The 20,790-nt window shown below is 41.1% G+C and overlaps 1 protein-coding gene across 2 annotated transcripts in view; it reads right to left on the reverse strand.

Moving 5' to 3' along the window:
• Positions 1 to 20,790, reverse strand: part of FOCAD (focadhesin) — a 297,139-nt gene that overhangs the window by 36,329 nt on the left and 240,020 nt on the right. For both annotated transcript variants that reach the window (XM_032880503.1, XM_032880504.1), the window contains exons 28-35: positions 17,675 to 17,764; positions 10,807 to 10,954; positions 8,774 to 8,893; positions 6,731 to 6,853; positions 6,205 to 6,282; positions 5,466 to 5,537; positions 4,065 to 4,167; positions 1,785 to 1,865 (exon numbers count right to left, since the gene is read on the reverse strand). In XM_032880503.1, coding sequence (XP_032736394.1) covers positions 1,785 to 1,865; positions 4,065 to 4,167; positions 5,466 to 5,537; positions 6,205 to 6,282; positions 6,731 to 6,853; positions 8,774 to 8,893; positions 10,807 to 10,954; positions 17,675 to 17,764 — 815 coding nt within the window. The remainder of the gene's footprint in view (positions 1 to 1,784; positions 1,866 to 4,064; positions 4,168 to 5,465; positions 5,538 to 6,204; positions 6,283 to 6,730; positions 6,854 to 8,773; positions 8,894 to 10,806; positions 10,955 to 17,674; positions 17,765 to 20,790) is intronic.

Raw genomic sequence — 20,790 nt, forward strand, 5'->3', positions numbered from 1 at the left:
GTAATCATAAAAATGTTATGTTTAACCAACATGAAATCCTGAATTTCCCACAGGATTCAGAGAAAATTCATGTCTGCCAAGAAATAGGGATCTGGGGAGTCCACATTACATTTTATTCACTGGAAAGGAAAAAGTATCCTTTTTTTTGTCTGAAGAATTTTTATTTTCTCATGGAAATAACTCACATTGTCATCATTTAAAATTTTTGTAAGATATCAATGAGCAAACTAAAAAAAAAGGAACAAAATATATATTCCTAAAATTATCCTGGCTATGAAAATTTTAGATGCTTCTTTGGTAAAAGTTCAATTTCTTACTAATGAAGACATCTCTACTATAATACTACCATAAATAGACTTAACTTATGACACTATAAACAATTAACTCTATATTACATGTAATATACTACACATTTAATATATAACTACATTATGTACAATGACATAACTTTATGTCCATTTTTACTGAGGGTATGTAAAAGCAGTCATGCTAACTCATGACCCTAAAATAATACTACAGTTTCAAGAACTCTAGGAACTAAAGGAGTTCATCTCCAAACTCTGAAACTAGTTTATAATCTAGAAGCTGCAGGGATTACTGTATTCAATGGGAAATCAGATGACATGACCTTTAATGTCCCTTCCAAGAGTAAGATTTTATTCTTTTACGACCTTCATTAATTAAATGAGTTCTCCAGATTTCTTCAGTTTGTTTAAAAACTCCCCCCAAAACTGGGATGGCAATGGATTTGCACAGATCGACCCAACCAGGCCAGACAAGAAATAAAACTAGCAACGATCAATGAAAGAATATTATATGAATGAAACTATTTCCTGAGCTATCAAGTTCTCAAGAGGGATATATTTTGCCCTCACATCGCTGAATAGTTAATGTGTATCAGTAGAGAGCATTTATTTAAGAACTTCTATGGCATTATTCGGACTCCAGTTAAAAACGAAAGGTGAGTCCATCTGTCTTCAGGTTGCTTGTGCTCTAATGTGGGTGGCTGCAACAAAGAATCCCACAGGGACAAATGTTTGCAGAGAAAAAGAACACAAGATACAATTAAGAACTAGAGCCAGGGGGCGCCTGGGTGGCTCAGTGGGTTAAGCCGCTGCCTTCGGCTCAGGTCATGATCTCAGAGTCCTGGGATCGAGCCCCGCATCGGGCTCTCTGCTCAGCAGGGAGCCTGCTTCCTCCTCTCTCTCTGCCTGCCTCTCTGCCTGCTTGTGATCTCTCTGTCAAATTAATAAATAAAATCTTTAAAAAAAAAAAAAAAAAAGAACTAGAGCCAGTGATTCCAACAACAGAGAGCCATCATTCAAGGTCCAGGGAGAAGACATACTTCTAAGTCAAGTCTCAGCTGCATTTTCTCTTTCATGGTTAATACCCACTCAACATTAAGAAGAAAAGAAATGCGTGCTCATACTTTTTGAAAAAAAGATTAAGGTCTTCACAGATCTCCCTGACCCCTACCCCGCCACTCCCAAGGTCAGATTAAGGTCTTCACAGATTCCCTTGACTCCTACCCCGCCACTCCCAAGGTCAGATTAAGGTCTTCACAGATCCCCCTGACTCCTACCCTGCCACTCCCAAGGTCAGATACAATGATTCCAAGAGAAGACATGGTGTGTTGGCCTTGTGGTCAACACAGAAGATGGTCTAGCAGACGGAAATATTCTCTCCTTCATACTGATTATGGTTTAATCCTACAAAAGCAAGCTTGGGGTACCCAAACCTAACACGTAGAAGAATGATAGCATTCAAGAAATGTGCTCACTTGCCTTTTTTCCCTCCTGTGACGAAGAAGCCAATGGCCGCTCTAATAAAACTGCTCTCAGGCAAATAGCTATAGTCAGTAGGAACTGTGGAGACAGAAAATGATCAAATTAACCAGTGAACTTGGCGGGACTAATGAAGGAAAGATAATGATCTCCTGCTGCCATATCAACCGAGAGACAAAGCAGGGATGTTTATGCCATTAATCTAGCACAACACTCCGTGGTGGCAACTAATTCTATTAGATTAAGTGACTGGCCTTGAAGGAATCACTTAGGCTATGCAAGCAAAGCTAAAATTGTGGTAAACCTAGCAGATTCTGCAAAATCACAGGGGACTGAAACTTCACTGAAGTGGTTTTTAAAAAAAAAAAGTCTTCTCCACGCTGTCACATCAATACACCTCAGTCTGGCGACCTTCGGTGTCTGCAAGGAGTCCGCTGGCCTCTAGGCTGAGACCACCATTCTAGAGGTGACTTGAGGACATCCTGAGCCAGACTGATGAACCAGGGAAATGCCACCATCAGTAATAACAGCAGCCGGCCTGTTACTTCAGAAGGCGGGGACCTCTCAGTGACCAGCATGTCCAAATCACCAGGTTTGCCTGCTGACCTGGAACACGGAGGCAGCGACACGGAGGCAAAGCGAGTCTGGGGAGTTTCCTAAATTCTTTTCCTCCCCAGTCCCCCAGAATTGCTTCATGAGATGCTTTTTGCCGCAACAAATGGCTCAACTGGAAAATTCCAACAGAAACAAGGAGCTGTACTTTTCCAGATATAACAATCATTGTGTTCCAACGAACCTGGTGTGAGACGGTTCACAACCACCTGACTTGAGTACATGTGGGGCCGGCCATGTAACCCAGAGCACAATAATTAAAAATCTACGTAAAAAAGCAAAAGCCTGACATCAGCTTGCTAATTTACCAGAACCTTACCTTAGGAGCCCACTGCCCTTCCAAACTAGCATTACTTAAGGTTTCTTCTATGACTAAGTTTGGTGGTTTGGTTTTTTTTTGTTTTTGTTTTTGTTTTTTTTTCCCTTTTTCCCATTTTAACATGACAACTGCCAGCTGTTTCAAGTTCATTATGTTGGGAATGCTGTGGAACAATGTCCTATTTCTCTATCTATGCAGTGTTTGAAAGTGAGGGGGAACAGTAATTACGGTACTACGTGTTCAAGGTGATGCTATCTCTGGACTACTTGTCAGGGCATATGTGAAACTAGGTTTTAATGAGAAATCTTTGGTACCTAACCTCTCTGGTCCGGGTCCAAGAGAGCCAGTGTGTCAAAATTCTGTAAAGAGCAAGGAGCAGATTCAGGTCCCCATGTATTACAGGGAAGGCTTCCACAGAAAATCTTCAAGTACAAACTTAAATTAAGCATGTGGGAATTGCAAATATTTTTTATTGCTTTTTATTAAAATTGTGGAAACAGAAAAGGCCTTGTGATGGTAAGACCTAGAATTTTAATTTCAATGCCAAGTATGTGCATATCTTTAAATGCACGTATTCCATTCTTTTCTTAAAAGCAGAGGACTGGGATGCCTGGGTGGCTCAGGGTAAGGTTAAGCCTCTGCCTTTGGCTCAGGTCATGATCTCAGGGTCCTGGTATCGAGTCCCGCATCGGGCTCTCTGCTCGGCGGGGAGCCTGCTTTCTCCTCTCTCTCTCTGCCTACTTGTGATCTCTCTCCATCAAAAACAAAACAAACAAATAAACAAAAAAGCAGGGGTCCAAAGAAATCCAGTCATATAGGAAGAGACTTTTAATGAAATATGAGTATTACACAAACTATAATGCCATCTAGGAAAATAAAAAGAACTCTCTTCTGTGCTTCAAGGACCTGTTCCTACTTTCTGGATTTGTTGTTAAACTAAGTGCACACGTAAGTCATGTCACCTTTCTAAGCCTCAGTGTCTTCATTTGTGAAATATGGGGTTAGACAGCATAATCTGTTCTCTGAGAGAGGCAGGGAGGAAGGATGAAAAGAGCAAGGGCTTTGGGGGCTGACAGAGGTGAGTTCAACTGTGTGTGCACCACCTGCTGCCACGTGACCCTGGGCAAATCAGGAAGGCCCTCCAAGCCCCTCTTCTTCTCACATTAAAGAATGATGGTATTTGGGCAAGTCAGGAAGGCTCTCTACAGCCTCTCCTTCTTCTGATGTAAAAGAGGGATGGTAACACCCACCACTTAAAGTGGTTGCAAAGGTTAATGCTCTTAACCAAGTACACAGCCCCCGTAGCAATCCCTCCTGTCAGCCCCAGTATTCTAAGACTCCGATCTTACCAGAGGTTCTGCTCTGACTTGAGGACAGAGTAGACAGATGAAGATGTCCTAGAAGCCAGAGAGCATTGGATTGAAGACCAATCACCCCAGACACACTGATGACCTATGGATGAAAGCATAACAGTTCAATTGGTCAAGATCCGAACTCTGTTTCATATAAGGTCACTCAGAGGAAATCATCTATCTTTTATGAGGTGGTGGCTTGTCTGCTAATGACAAGTTCTCTGACAAGACATAATATCACGTGTCTAGTATACTAAACCCTGGACACACAGGTGATCAAGAATTGTTGCTGGAGAGATGAATGGATGAATCAATCAGTCATGACTGGTCTCAAAGGAATTTTTTTAATAAAAAAGGGGAAAAAAATCCAAAAAGTCATTTTTTAAAAAGGGTGTTAGATATTTAAGAATAAAATACCTCAAAAAATGCAAGGAGATATTATTTTGTTCTCTTCTTTAAGTAATGTTCTATTATTGCTTTATCATTCATAATATAGATTTTCCTAAATAAGTTTTCATTTATAGATTTTTCTCCCAAGTTATAAGCACTTAAGTTTTGGTATAATTCTTTTTCTGAGATCACATTCCTACACGCAAAAGAGAGTTTCTTCTGTTCAGAGATTTATGTTTCCTTCTCAAAGCATGAATTACTAAAGCTTGTTTATGTGGTAGATGTAATAATCAGCTGTATTTACATGAAGAAAAAAGTATGCTAAATGAAAAGACTATCTACAAAGTTCTATATATAGTAAGAGTATCAATTGTGCGAAGCAAGGAAGAATACTTGAAATAGGACCAATTATTACGAACACTTTTTATCTGTGACATCTGAACTAGCACTTCTCAACTATTCTTAGATATCTGTCCTGCCCTTTGATCGCCTTCCATTTTACTCTGTCCTGAGGGCCTAACCTCCCTTCCAGGGTCAGATTTTCATTTTTAAAGGAAACCAAGCCAACTTCAGTTAACTCAAAAACGCCAGCTTTTTTTCCCAGAGGCAGTGTGTGTTTGTTGGTGAATGTGGGCCATAAGCCACTCTCAAGTGCTGCTTGGACTGAATGTGAGTAACCAGAGGTCTCCTCATTTTCCAAGGAAAACAGCTGGTACCATGAAAGAGAAAGGCAGCAAAAGTAAGTAGCTGAGGGGTGCCTGGGTGGCTCAGTCAGTTAAGTGTCCAACTCTTGGTTTCAACTCAGGTCATGATCTCAAGGTCATTAGATTGAGCATGGAGCACACCACACTGGGCATGGAGCCTGCTTAAGATTCTCTCTCTCCCTCTCCCACTGTCCCTCTAACTGCTCACACACACATGCATGCTCTCTCTCACTCTCTGTCTCAAAAAAGGGGGGGGGCAGATTATCTGTTCTTCCATCCAAGAATTTTAAATTCCTCTTCTCACCTGAGTTACAGTTTTAATGACTTCATTGAGTCGGGCTTGAAAATGAGAGGACTGGATGGCTTCTGACTTCAGCTGAAAGAAAAAGGAGAAATATCTACCCCAATATCCCCAAAAAGTAAATAATGACATTCCCAGTGGATGAGCTATCATCTTCTAAGCTATGGTATCATCTACCACTAACTATGTCCTTACATTTCATAAACAAAAGCTATGGGCTCCTTGAGGGCAGGGTCCGCGCCGTATTTATCACCGATTTCCTAACATGAGTTCCGTGCAGTGAGCAACGCTCACTGAAGAGCCTTCACTGTGTGAACACAGGCGCTTCTTAGCATTACTTGTAAACTGGAACATACATATGTCCACTGTGGGAAACATTTAAAAGTGAAACAACTACCTAGATACAAACTTAAACATGGCAGATACAAAATGGAGGTTCTTACGGACAACTTCTGAAATTTCTTACGATTCAGTCACTTCTTGGGCAGGGAACTTCGTGGAAAGTACATAGGCTGACTACGTCTAGTTCTTACGAACTAAATAAAAGAAGGAACAAATCTCTAAAAGGGAATGCTCCCCCAAGAGCAATTTTCTATATATCAAGGCATTGAAAAGCCCAGAATAACCATCACTACGAGCATGTATCCTGTCCTTGGCAAACTGAGACACTTGGTGCTCTCCTCTTGCTGTGGCCATGCACACATATAGATTTCTCCATTTGTGCTTTGTTTTTTGGTTTTACCTGCATTATGTCCCCTTCAGAGCCTACCAAGGCCACCATGCCATGAAGTGCCGCCAAACAAAGCATTGTGGGAGTGCCCTGAAAACAAAGCATCTGGTATGTCAAGAGGCAAACAATCCTGAGGTTTGGATCCTATAAAACTTACTATATTCTAGAGAAACCCTGGTCAAAATGATATTACACTTGTAGGGTCAACGTAACCTGCATCACCGAACCAAAAATGGCAGCCGACTTGAATACAGTAATGGGCTGAAGTTATTCCATCAGAGGTCGCTTTCAAAACCACAATGCTGTTTGAAAGTTAAAACACTAAGCAAGTAGCCTGTTTAAAAAAAAACAAAAGCTATAATGGCCCACAGGATGTATCATTTACAAGGGATTTAAAGTTCCTACGTCCCTTTCGTTTCAAATTGCCTATTCTTTTACTGTTAGGCTATCTTAGCAGCACCTATAAATGGTTCAATAAAGTTGCTCTTTTTTTCCATTATAAAAATACAAAATCACATGCTAGGATGTGCCCTCCTACCTGTGCTAGAACAGTTCTGATCCAGGCAGGGAGCAGTCTGTGGCCCAAGTCCTCAGCTTTTCCATGTCCGCACACAGACAAACCATGAACCAGGTTTCCCAACGCCAGGGCAAAACCTGAAGTCTGTTATAAATAAATAAAAACAAAGGGTAAAGAAAAGAAGAGCACAGATGGCACAGAATTTTATAGACAGCATCTAAGCACTTCGAGGGGCTCCCTTTCCTACCGATAGGTTCTTTTGCCATCTGAAAATCAGCGATTTGCAGAATTACTACTTTTTTTAATCAAGACTTTGGGGACACCTGGATAGCTCAGTCAGTTAAGTGTCTGCCTTCAGCTCAGGTCATGATTCCAGGGTTCTGGGATTAAGGACCGTATCAGGCTCCTTGCTTAGTGGGGAGCCTGCTTCTCCCTCTGCCTGCGGCTCCCCTTGCTTGGGCTCTCTGACAAATAAATAAAATCTTAAAAAAACAAACAAACACATATCTATCTCACCTCCCAGCAACTGAAAATTTCCTTTAAAAAAAATCAAGACTTTGGTTTGCAACAGAAATTGCAGACCAACTATAAGGAATTCACCTGCACTGAATGGTTTATTTAAGGAAAATAATACTGGACCATTACAAGACTTGATTCCAATGATCCAAATTTTCAGAAGGAATTAAAGGGTGAAAATACTGAAGTAGATCATGCAAGCTTAGTCAACTCCCAAACAAAAGGAGAAAAAGTCCCCATAATGAGCACAGCATACACAAACTTCCACATCTTGGTGTTGCAAAGCCTACTTTGAATTTAAGTGAGCAGTCACACATCCATAAACTAGTAACGATACAATACAATATTGTATTGTACCATACAATACAATATTAGCTAATAACCAGTGAATCCTGCAATAATCCACCCCATGGCTAATATTGAGACTTTGTGGAGAAATCTAAAAAAAAAAAAAAAAGTCCAGATGGGGCAATTTTATAACATGTATAATCAGAGGAACATATTTTTCAGTGAAATTGTCATAAAATATACATAACATACAATTTGCCATCTTCCCCACTTTTCAGTGGCATTAAATACATTCATACTGCTGTGCAATCATCACCACGACCCATCTCCAGAACTCTTTCATCTTGCAAACGCAAATCTTATACCCCTTAAGCAATATCTTCCCATCCTCCCTTCCGAAGCCCTTGGCGACCACCTTTCTACTTTCCGTCTCTAAGCTTCTGACCACTGCAAGGACTTCCTATCAATAGAACCATACAGTATTTGTCTTTTTGTGATTGGTCCATTTCACTTAGCATCATGTCCTCAAGATCCATCCATGTTGTAGCGTGTGTCTGAATTTCCTTCCTTTTTAAGGCTGAATCATATTTCACAGGGAACATTTTAAAGGTCTTTAAAGTAATTTGCAGGTATTTAAATTGTCCCATGCATATTCAGTCATGAGCAGACATTCTCTGCTTTGAATTTGCAGAGCTTTGACCCATCAGAGTCCATCAAGTATTCATATCTTTGCAAACTGTTATCACTAGCCTTACATTCCCTAGCCACATGTTTCAAGGTTTTATAAATACCGGTGGAGGGAGAGAAAAGCCTTTCATACTCCCTCTGACAAAGAAAAAGAAGTACCTACAAAAGATAAAGTATAAGGAGAGAGAAAAGACATCTGTGACCATTGGCTATGGTAGTGAGAAAAGTCAGAAGTTTCTCAGTTCTGGGGATGCCTCGGTGGCTCAGTCAGTTAAGCATCTGCCTTCGATGAGGTCATGATCCCAGAGTCCTGGGATCGAGCCCCACATGGGGGTCCCTGCTCAGCAAGGAATCTGCTTCTCCCTCTTCCTCTGCCCCTGCCCCACCACTTGTGCACACTCTCTCAAGTAAAATTTTATTTTAAATCTTAAAAAAAAAAGAAGAAGAAGAAGTAGTTCCTCAGTTCTGTGCATGAAAACATCCAGAGAGTAGTCTAATCAGAGTCAGCCAAGATTAGGACTCAGCAGCAACATGAGACCCAAAGAGAGGAGTGATCAGGACACACATTCCAACCTGTTGGTTGTTTTCTACCAACATCTGAAGCTTGTTCATGATATCTTCAGCCTCCGCAGCCTCAACGATCCCAGTACTGAACGCTGAGGTACATACACAGCTGAGGGTATAGGCAAGGACCTAGAAGAAGAGACGGCAGGAGAGATTTCTTCGTGAGGGAAAACAAAAGAACACGATTTAATGGACATCAGTGTTCTGTCCACCTTCTCCCCGGGATAAGGACTGGATTGAAGTATGCCTACCACAGACCAGACACTGCTCCGCCGCCTGACATGTCCTCACAATGGTATGAGATGCGGGTCAGAATTCCCACTTAACACATAGGGATGTTGAGGCCTGACTACATACAGCTTGCCAGTGACAGAGAGGCAAGATTCAAGCCCAGGTCTTTAGACTCAAAATCAGAAAGTTCTCTAACCATCTCATGTCAGAACACTGGATCTATCGACAGCAGAGGCTAGATTTTCATCACCAGCGAATGTTACTAATAGCCATGTGCTCTGATCCAAGGCCAAGCCGGAGAGGAAATTCAAAGATGTGACCCATGGCTGCATTAAGATTCCCTCTTAGGAGTGGGGCATAGCGGGCCAGGCATGCGGGTTTTAGAGTTACATAAATCAAGTAAAATAGAGGTAATGTTCCTTACCTCAGAGCACCGGTGTGCTAACTAATACATGAAAAGATGAATAAATGAGCAAATTATAAATAAAAGAGAATGCTGGGAGTCAAGACGGCCCACACAGGTGTACGTCCCACACTGACCACTGACAGGCTAAGAAACTTCGTGCAAGTCACTCAATCGACTTGAGCCTCAATTTCTGCAAATCCTGGCTAGTCATCCCCTCCCGGCTACCTCACACTTTCCTCACGAAGCCCTCCTTCACAAAGATGTTGTTAAGGCAAAGTGGAAATGTTCAACTCCCGATCCTGGTCGATACAGCATGAAAAAAGGAAGCTGTTTGTAAGGTAGAAATTGGATAATAAAACATCAGAGGGGAGGGGAAAAACCAAACCGCCTGCTCGAGGCCTCATAAATCGAAACATCAAGGCAGACCGAGGCATTAGTGCTAAAAACCCCACTTTCGTTTATTAATCGAACTGCCCCTCAGTGGCAAAATTTTCTCGCTTTGCTTAAAAAGATACGTCCTTTTCAACTGTGCTCTGCAACTGCTTTAAAAATGGAAATGTGGTGCACATAGTAGAACAAAACTTCAACCCTCTGTGCCCCAAAGAAATTCACAGATTCAACAAGTCCTATTGCTGAAAGCAGAGGAGCCGAGCGGGGGAACACAGCAGCCATTATGTGCCCATCAATAGCTCATGGGCAGGCCCAGAGAAAACAGAATCTGCTCTAATGAGACAGAGAATCTGGCCAGGCTAAAAGGTCATCCCCGGGTCCTCCGGAAGACAGAGCCCAGGCCGCCCAGCTTCACCTGGGCAGAGACACACACCTCAGACGTTCACTCTGAATGCGGTTGACACACAAAAGCTGTGTCCCGGGATCCACAATTCTGTGTATTTTTGCACCGTAACAGAAAAATCTTTTCATTAAGTGTGGTAAAGGGCATTTCCTCAATGACTTTTCATGCTAGCTGACATTAAAAAAAAAAAAAAAAAAGAAAGAAAAAAAATGCCTTTTTCCATCCACAGTTTCTTAAGCTTACTCCTGGCCATCTTTTAAAGTTACATTTGGCTTGAGCGTAATTCTAAAAATCCTCATTAAACCTTCCTCCGGAAATCGCAGCTCTTCTTAGAAAGTGCCTTCTAGCGCTGCTGATTTTGTTTTTTGCATTCACTAAAGGCTCTTATCTTAAAGGCCACATTTAAGTCTGAGTTGATTTAAACAGCTGCACAGTTTGAAAACCTTATGATCTAATATAGGTTGTTTGCCACTCAAATTCTTCTCCTTATCCCAGTTGAAACTGAGGAAGAATTCAATTTCAGTGTTACCAAAATATGAGAAGTAGAAAATCAGTGGCCACGGGAACACATGAGACGACAAAGGGAAGAAAGCCGTAACCTCCTGCTCCTACCTCCTGAAATGTTCTGCTTTGGCTCCCACTGTCATCTAGGTACGTCGAGAGCTTCCGAAGCGATGCTGCCACGTGAACTCGGGACTCTGTCTGGCTGCTGTGGCTCATGAGAAACAGAACAAGTCCAACTCCCAATATACAGCCCGTGCTTGGATGCAAAAAACAAACAAACAAACAAAAACTTAAAAATCACCAGAAATCCACGTTACCGCTCTTCACTAATCACGGGAGTTTATAATGCTCTTGGACCTGATATGAGATGGCTGGAATCTCAGTCTGCTGCCTGGGATATAAGTGTGTCCCATGAACCACCACAGGCACACCCACTGGCCCTCCCCACCTTAAATGGAAAACTTTCTATCAGAACAGGTGTCTCTGGCCCACGTTAGTGCTGTGGACACACTGGGGAAGAACAAACGAAAATATGAAATAGATTTGACTTAAACTCTATGGTGAGGTAGGACAATGAATAAAAAGTCAAGTCAAACCAGCTCGATCCCCGCACTGGGAGAAGCTCTGTAGTCCTCGACCCCATCCCCCCACGTCCGCATATAGACGGCGCTACGATGAACTGAACGAGAGATAAGACTCCATTTCAGAATATGAGTTGAGGACAGCTGACTAATGACAGGGGGGACACGTCGCAAGCCATGATGATGAGGTACTGCTAAGTGCTTCATGTTTCCTAGTCAACTTCCACAAGTGGAATTTCTTAAAGAAACTGTGTTATTTGTCTGCGCACAATGACATTAATCCTCTTCTCCCCTCTGATCCCTCAGAGTACCACTGGGTCAGAAGAGAAAATGGACAAATGACAGGCTTGTCAAAAGTTACCCCATGTGACAATTCAATTGGAATCTTAGGCTTTGTGCCCCAGTTCTTGGGAAAGAATACATATCCATTTAAGGAAATAAAAGGGGTCTCCCAGAAAACTTCTAGTTAGAATGATTAGATAATGCAGCTGTAGGGTGATTTTCTACTTAAAAAAAAATTTCTGTCATCATTGTTGTGTTTTGAACTGAGAAAATGCTGAACTGTTTTTCAGAAATCATCTCAACTCTGGTTTGGCTTGCCTGGCATGGTATCTGGCGCTGAAGACGCCATTCCAGGGCATTTCTCCAAGAACATACTTCAATGCCCATAAGTTATGTTACTTTACACGTCTATAGTATCTATCTCCTTGGCTGGCATCAAGAACCTTCACATCGTTTCCTGAATATGTTAGCTCCTTCCCTCAAACACCTCCTGCAAAAGAAATATCCACAACAGATAAGAGACACCCAAAGGACAGAGAGGCTACAAGATTTGTTCAAGGTCATATGGAGAGTTTCCAGCAGAGCATGGCCAGGAGACAGAGGCTTCTCATTCCCAGCCTTCTGCTCCATCTGCCAAGCCCCAGGCCCCTCTCAGGGCCCCGTCGGGATGCCCTGATGAAATGCCTGTGAGAAGGCACCGTATCTCGAGCCTGTTTTTCTCAGTTCTATTGTGTAACTATCTGGCATTAGGAAATCCTTTGTAAAGAAGCTACTGCAGTAATAATCCATCATTAGCCAGGCAGAACTGCTGTTCCAGCTTACAGGAATTTAACAACAAGCTTGACTAGCATAATGCACTTCCAACCAGTTAAATCAGCACCTACCACCTGAACACGGCACGCTTTAGAGACCAATCACATTTCTGAAAGAGAAAAGGCACTCTTCTTTAGTATGGGATTTAAAGTCTTTGTTTCCATTTAGAATCTATAGGGAAGGTCTTTTTTTTTTTTTTTTTTTTTTTGGCTTTTTCTATACTGGCGCATATAAAAATTGACAAAATTAGAACCAAAGATATAGTTAGACAAAATGTGATTAATACTTCGAAAAATTTGACTTTTGCTCCCTCTTGACTATTTAACTGCTACTTTCGATTAAGATTTCAAACATTACTTCCTCAGGGACACCTTCCCTGGCCCAGCAGGGAAACTCTTCGGGACTCTCCCATAATGCCCCATACTAATTTAATTCAGACAATTTTAATTATAAATTTCAAGTTTTTTAAAGATTTTATTTTAAATTTCTATTTTTTAAATAAAGATTTTATCTATTTGAGAGAGAAAAAGAGAGAATGAGCAAGGTGGGGAGGAGCAGAGAGAGAGGGAGAAGCAGACTCCACTCTGAGCAGGGAGCCTGACAGGGCTCTATCCCAGCACCCTGGGACTGTGACCTGAGCCGAAGGCAGATGCTTAACCAACTGAGCCACCCAGGCGTCCCTTAATTATAAATTCTGATGAGGATTATTTGAAGGACTGTTTGATTTCTGCCCATGTCCTCCACTAGTCTGGAAGCTCCACGAGGCTGGATATGTTTTCTAATTTTCCCTCACTGCTATATGCTGCTTTGACAGAGACAGAGTTCAGTCAATATTGAATGCTGGAGAACTGACCCAATACAGGGTTTTAAGAGAGTCCAAAGTAGAGAGAAGATCTACAAGTAAAACAGCAAAAACAAGACTGGATTCTTCTATTCAGGTTGAGGCAAAATTTACCAATGCTAAAATACACTGAATATATTATCCAAGATTCAATCAAGAAAACTCAATTTCCATTTCTTGCCAGACTAATTTAAGAAAGAGGAGTGTCAGATTTCATGCGGGAAAAGGAGACCTCTCAAAACTCACTTAAGTTTCGGGGTTCATCTTTCTCAGTAAGTAGCAGGCATCCTATGTCTGGCTTTTGGGGGGCTATCCTGGGTAGGCAAAAATCTTTATCTCCTGGACTAAAACTCCTCTTTTACTATCCCAAGGCATGCAGGCACAAAGGCTTAGAAAAAGACATCCCGGTTCCTAGTTCACATTTACCTAAAATTATCACAGCATAATTATTCATGGGCAAGGTTGCCATTCACTAGTGATTCTATTCTATTGCTACAATGATCAGTGACTGTTGTCATATGTGAACATACAATCTAACTATGGACAGACGTGTGCCAATATAAATACGCTAAGATGTATGTGTCTTCTAACCGTCTAAACTCCTACTCCATCTCATTTTTCCAGCATGCTCCAAGAAGATAGTCCTGAAGCTTTATTCCTGATATTTTCTTCTAATTTCCAAGTGGTCTATATTTTAATTTTTTTTGTGGGGGGGTCCTAAGTCTTAAAGATTCCCCTAGGTGCTTAGGTCAGCACTGCTATACATTTACCTCATCTTAGCTCCCTTTTGATATGTTTGCCAGCTCTAAACCACGAATAACTTGGGCAGAAGTAGCTTCTACATCTTTCTCTCCACTGAAAACAAAAAGGAGTTCCATGGTGGTGTCTCAGAGAGATGAAATAAAACGAAATTATAATATTAGGTATAAATTTCGGGTTTTGGAATTACTAACATGAATCTCGAAGAATACTAACAAATGACAAAGAGAATGTCAGTTTTAAAATTATATGCCTTATTATGTCCTTACTTCTTTGAATCTCTTATCCAAGTATATTAAAATATCACTGGTGAAAAGAAAAGCTGTGCAATTCTGCTCTGTGGGTTGCTATATCAACTGAGATATAATGATAAATTGTTTCTAAAATTAATCAGATATGAATCTTTAATTCCTGACTTTATTGTGGACAACCCTGCAGATTAAGTAGGAAGCCGTCTAATAATTAGTTCTAATAACAGTTAACATTTGTATAGCGCTTTGCCCTTTACAGAGTGCTATACAGATGTTATCGTATTTGTAAAAGCTCAATAGCAATTAACCAGCGCTCAGGTCATTGATGGATGGCCGGACTAGTTAAGGCTGTGGGGACTGCAATGGCACAACAGGTACCACTAGATGGCAGCAGAATGTAAGTGATCAGGCCACCCTCCCCCTCCACCAGGCCAGGTGCTGGGTCCTCTCAATAGGGACGTCTATTAAATCACAGAAGCGTGGTGAATTTACTCTGGGTGAATTCTATCACTTGAGGTAGCAAGCTCCCAGGTCTATTAACTACCTCCTGGTAATGCTTCCACTATTTCACTTGAGGGTAGACTGCCGGAGACTCCTGAATCTCATTAGTCAGGGGAATACTTTATGCCGGGGGTTGGGGGGGGGTGTCTCTGGTGTGGTGGTTGTGTGTGTGTGTGTATGTGTCTTTCTGTCTCTCTTTTTAATAGTGAGATACACCCACATGTCAAAAAAAAAAGTAGTAAACAGGGGCGCCTGGGTGGCTCAGTGGGTTAAAGCCTCTGCCTTCAGCTCGGGGTCATGGTCCCAGGGTCCTGGGATAGAGCCCCACATCGGGCTCTCCGCTCCGCGGGCAGCCTGCTTCCTCCTCTCTCTCTGCCTGCCTCTCTGCCTACTTGTGACCTCTGTCAAGTAAATAAATAACATTTTTTTTTTAAAGTAGTAAACACCATATTGTCAGCAAACAGCTTTCCTTCTACTGAAATGCACTCTCCCCACCAAACTATGTAAGAGACAGAAACATGGCTTTGATGGCAGACGACCTAGGCTTCTCCCCCAGCTGCTATTTGTGTGACCTTGAACCAGTCTCCTGTGTGAGAGTCATTTTCTTAATCTGTAAACCAAAGCGATGACTGTTCCTGTTTTAGTATCAATATTTAGATTGTCATTGGGGCTGAATGACAGGAGAAACGGATGTGAAAATGCCTAGCGCAGTACACAGCCATGTGGTATTAGTTGAACTGAAACCAGAGACAGTTACCTAAGCGCTTCAAGCTACAAAGCATTAGGAATGACAAAATACTAAACTTCATTAACTGTAGAGAGAACGGGAGTTTGAGAAGTTGGAGAGTTTCTTGAAGGATCTGGGCTTTTAACTGAGTTCTGAGAGACAGGCAAGACTTTCCTAAAGGGACAGGAAATTTCTGATGACCCTATTCTACTTAATTCTCCAGGCTTAGTCCCGATCTGGGCTCACCCTTTCCTCTCCTAAGCACAGCTGATCATTACGGAGGTAAGAATCAAGGAAGAATAATGAAGAAGTAAGAATCCTCTCGATATAAAAAGTTAATGGGGACACCTGGGTGGCTCAGTGGGTTAAGCCTCTGCCTTTGGCTCAGGTCATGATCCCAGAGTCCCGGGATCGAGTCCCACATCTGGCTCTCTGCTTGGCAGGGAGCCTGCTTCCTCTTTTCTCTCTCTCTGCCTGCCTCTCTGCCTACTTGTGATCGCTCTCTGTCAAATAAATAAATAAAATCTTTAAAAAAAATCCTTAGACATAGGAGGTTTTTTATGCATAAATACCCACACTATGGACAATTCCATTATCTCTATGGTTCTTCTTCATTCAAACAAACTTCCCACAGACCAGTGGAGATAATACATGTAAGTCACAAGGCTGAAAGCCTGCAGTAAGTTGATCCACAACTGTGTTCCCGGCTTTGTAATACCATGCCTTATAGCTATGATGAATACCTCTGGGGAAAGGCAGGGCAGGGGGAAGGGAAATTTATCTTACTCCTTGGCTGTAAAAGGCAACACCACCAACACATGGATTGGGCTCCAAGATAGCAACTCTTCATCAGACCCGGTAACAGCTAAATGGCCCTATCCCTTCCATTCATCATTTTCTACATTCAAGAGACTTCAATCATGCCACTGAACTCTCTTTTCCCATATTCAAAACCACACTCTTAAAACATCTCATTTCATTTCTGAAGTGTTTCATGATAAACTGGGTGGATGTCAATGATTCTTATCTCATCTTAGCTTGCATCTCAGAGAAGATCTTCTAACTATCATCTACCAAGTGGAGATTTGACTTCATCTACTCATAATGAAATACCTGAGATATGCAGTTACTTCTACTATTGACTCTTTTCTCCATCTGAACGTAGCAGGCTAAGATGACTTGAATGTAACTTTAGGTCGTAAGTTCCCTTAAAGGCCATGAACGTAAACAGTCACATTTGAGCAGTGCCCGAAACAGCACAAACTAAATGAGTTAATAAACTGGAGCTTAGTGCTTACAACGTGTTGAGATTTTTAGTAACAATGAACACCAAAACATCTAAACTGGAGGTTCCAGAACACTTGGAAGTCCAAAAAGATACAGTGTAAGTCCTCGACTGCCTTAGTATTTCAGGAAGCCTAATAATACTATATTCTCCCACATAAGGCACAGACCAATTAAAACATTTAGAAAACTAAATGAGTAAGTTTAAACAGTTTTTTGAGGTATTTTTTTTCTTTTTTAAAAAAATATTATTTTTAAGTAGTATCTACACCGAACGTGGGGTTCGAACTCAGAACCCCTGGATTAAGAGTCACATGTCTACCAACTGAGCCAGTGAATGCAAGGTATTCTTTTCTAATTATTCTTTTTTGTTTTGATTACCTTTCTGAACTGGAATAATAAGTTTTAAGATATTTAGTTTAAGAGGGAAAATTTTTAAAAAGCATGAGGTCTGCAGTGGGGCAGAGAGAAGTGATTAATATCGAGGAGTTTGGGAACCCCGGACGTAACCTATATTTGTTTCTGTTTTGCTTCTTTAGTCATTGGATTTCACAAGGGAAATCTAAATCATGGGTCAAAGGTTCTCTTCGTCTAATCAAATTCAAAGAACAGTTTCAACTATTTAAAAAGGTTAAGTCATGCATATAAGTCTCCAGATACATGCCTCATATGATAAGTAGAAGACAGAACTAAGATATTAATAACTTAATGACAGCCATGAAATGTCATTCGTTACTTTGTATTGAAGCAAACTCTCTATTGCTGAAACATGGTTTTTAGAACAAGTACCTTTAACTATAGGTTCTGATTATTAGTGAAAAGTCTTTGCAAAGGAATTCAAGATCCAGTCCTACAAATATTTCACGATTGAAGGAAAAGTTTATGGCAGAGAAAGAGTCAATCCCCATGTATCAGAGAGGAAATGGAACCAACATACTTATATTCAAGACTAGGATCAAAGCAGCAATTTTCCAGGGTATCCAGAGACTTCATCAGAAGGAGGTTCATCTGTTGGCCAGATATATCACTGGGCAAAGACCAAGAGGAAAAAGTCAGTTACTTAAAATCATTCAAATACCCAAAATACCATATACGATTTCCTCTTAATATTTTACTGAACACTCATTTCATTAAAAAAATATAAAAGTAACAATAATATTGATGATTCACATATACTTATTTTGCAGAGCAGAGAAACAGAGTCTGAGAATTTAATAATTGATTTCCTGAACAGTATAATCACTTGTAAAACAATAAACTCAAAAACTGCTGCTTTTGTGTTTCCTCACCCCATTCAGATTTTAAACCACTGAAAAATAAAAACCAAAATCAGAATTCCAGAAACATTTCTAACAATGCTAATGTGATTTTCTTCGGAATATTTAACAACCCGTGAAGCTGGAATTAAGAATAATCATTCCAAATCTCTCTCTTGCAGACACTGTTACTTCTGATTTCATGTCTCACTTGTGAAGGGTGTTCTCATCCTTTTTGTTTCACTTGTTTTTTCAGAAGGTGGGGGAGGAAACCCAGCCATGTATTTTTCTGCCTTTACAGAGTCATTGATGTGGTTTTGCAATGGTCTTGGTGAGAACTAGGACTTCTGTAGCAAAAGAAAACTTAAAAGGTGGTTCTGTGGCTGTGTTTTCAGGCAGAGTTGTGGGCTGTCACCAACACTCGACTGTTAAGGGGCTCCTAACACATCAACTGTCACACTGTTTCCTTGGACCATTCTTAGTGGAATGCAGCCCCAGGATGCCAACCAGCCACAGACACTTTACATAATATCTTCCCAAATCAAGAATCAGTGGTTTTATCCGAGGTGAGGGATTATATTCCGCAGTGAGTGTGCACCTGTGCACACTGTGTGTGCGCACACACGGTTTTAATAGCTCTAAGTCCTATTATCGTTGTTCTCTCGAGTAAGATATACTTAACTATCCTAAACCAATGCTGAAGAGATCCACTAGTATCCTCTGGGAGTTATGACAGAAGCAAGCTTGGGAATAATATGCTTTTCTAAATAAATTCTAGACCAGAACTGAAATTCAGGTGACTTTTTCATAAGCCATGGCAAAAAAAACAAAAAAGGATTGTCACAATTCTCTTCTACAAGGTGATTTTTTCATTCTTGAGCCCAACATACTGTCCTAATCCTGTACCCCTGAGGGAGTCATGCTGGGCCACTTACTGGTTGTCACTGACTATTCAGAGTCAACAGCCCTTCAAATGATGACCTTAATTTTAGAAAAATGGAAACTTCCTCCAAAAATGTCATTATCTAGTGTCACTGTCATTATCTAGTAAAATACTCATCAGCACCAAAAGGCAAATATTTCAGATTCCTCTGTTCCGAGAAATTAGGAAGGTGGGAACCATGAATTATTACACTGGTCACTACAGTGCTCACACACAGGCCAAAAAAGGAAGGATGCTGTCCCAACAGATCATTAGAGCAAAGTGAAAATCTGCACTAATTCTGAGGGCATTCAGTCTTGGGAAGAGCTTCCTGGTGTCCTTCCCCAGGCTCTTCTGCAGGTCCAAAGTCAAGTAAGAGAGACAGGGGTGGAAGGTAATCTAGGAACTGGCATGAATCCTTCGGGTTTCGCCAGGTAGCATGATTAAATTAACCACAAGTGTAAACTTGTCAAGCCCTAAAACCAGCAGCATCTCCTCCTAAACTAATGATGAGGGGAGCCAGAGCCAAGATAGGATGAGATGAGTTGCCTGGAATTAAACTGCCATGGCTCATTTTTAGTTGTAGAACGTGTTGCTTGAAAGATACTGAAGAAAGAGCATGAACACAGATGGTGAAGAAATTGCCATTTGTAGCAATAGTGGCAAAGGGAAAAAAAAAATCACTTTCAAGCTTTAAGTCTTTAAAAAACATGCTGCGTTCTGTCACACACACGAGATATGGAACAGTGAATTCACATGCAAAGGGCAGCCTTGTGTTCATGTCCAGAACCAGGCCTATGAATACAAATGCTGGTCAACAGAACAAAATGAGCATTCTAGAAACGCTTTCATTTATGATCACAGAGATGAAGCCAATCTTCCCAATCATCCGACAGATGTTTCCAAGAGCTGAAAATGATCATCTGAAAGACAGTATTTCCCTAGATCAATAGCAGTTCTCATAAAGGTTTCACATAATGGTGTCTGCACAAAGCTATGTAAATTATAAATGCAAACTTAACCACTGGTTTCAAACTGAAATCTAAATATAGCATAATGCCATCCAGTTTACCCACATCGACACTGTCTCTTGGCTTCGGACAGACTGTTCATTTCTGCCAACCAGGGAAGTTTAAGGACAGTGAACGTCACAACAGGCTGCCTCTCCCCGCTATCCTATTTCCGGTGCGGGAAAAATTCCAATTCAGTGCACACCTAAATATTCATGATATTCAAATATTCACATTGTACCACACTGCAATCAACCTGGATATATAAAATTCTAAGGCTTGTTTCAAAATAAAGAATAAGTGGGACGGACAACACAACCAAAGTAGATTCAGGCACAAGAAAACTTTCCCATCTCGTGGAATTTTCCACCTGGGTCTTTGCTACTCGGTTAGCTCCATTTGAGGGTAAAGCTAGCTGTCCAACACCGAGCAAATGGAATAAAGCACACGGTATAATATGCACAGATTAAGACTCTTTAAGGATTATAAAAATGTAGCCAGGGCACAGGATAAAACAATCTTTAAAACTGGGTACATGCAGTTCTCAGTTAGCCTGGGAGATTCTCACCTCCCTCAGGCAGCAGGGATCCTCCAGTCTTTTCCTCCCATTTTATAATGACATCAATAATCAATAATTATTTTCACCCTTGGAAACCAGGGGGGAAAGCAACTTTTTTCTTTTTAGGCCACTTTTCCTCGTATCTATTACACGGATCTATGCAGGTCATTCAGCTAAGCACGGAATGATTTTCAAGTTGCTATCACCTTTATAAAAGCGACCCCCCCAAACACACTAATATCTTCGGGATGGCATTCTGGGAAGACGGATGCACCCACAGAGGAGAAAAAAGCACCGATGCGCCCA

This window comes from Lontra canadensis, unplaced genomic scaffold (assembly GCF_010015895.1).
Source record: "Lontra canadensis isolate GAN:19392208 unplaced genomic scaffold, GSC_riverotter_1.0 scaffold70, whole genome shotgun sequence".
Lineage (NCBI taxonomy): Eukaryota > Metazoa > Chordata > Mammalia > Carnivora > Mustelidae > Lontra > Lontra canadensis.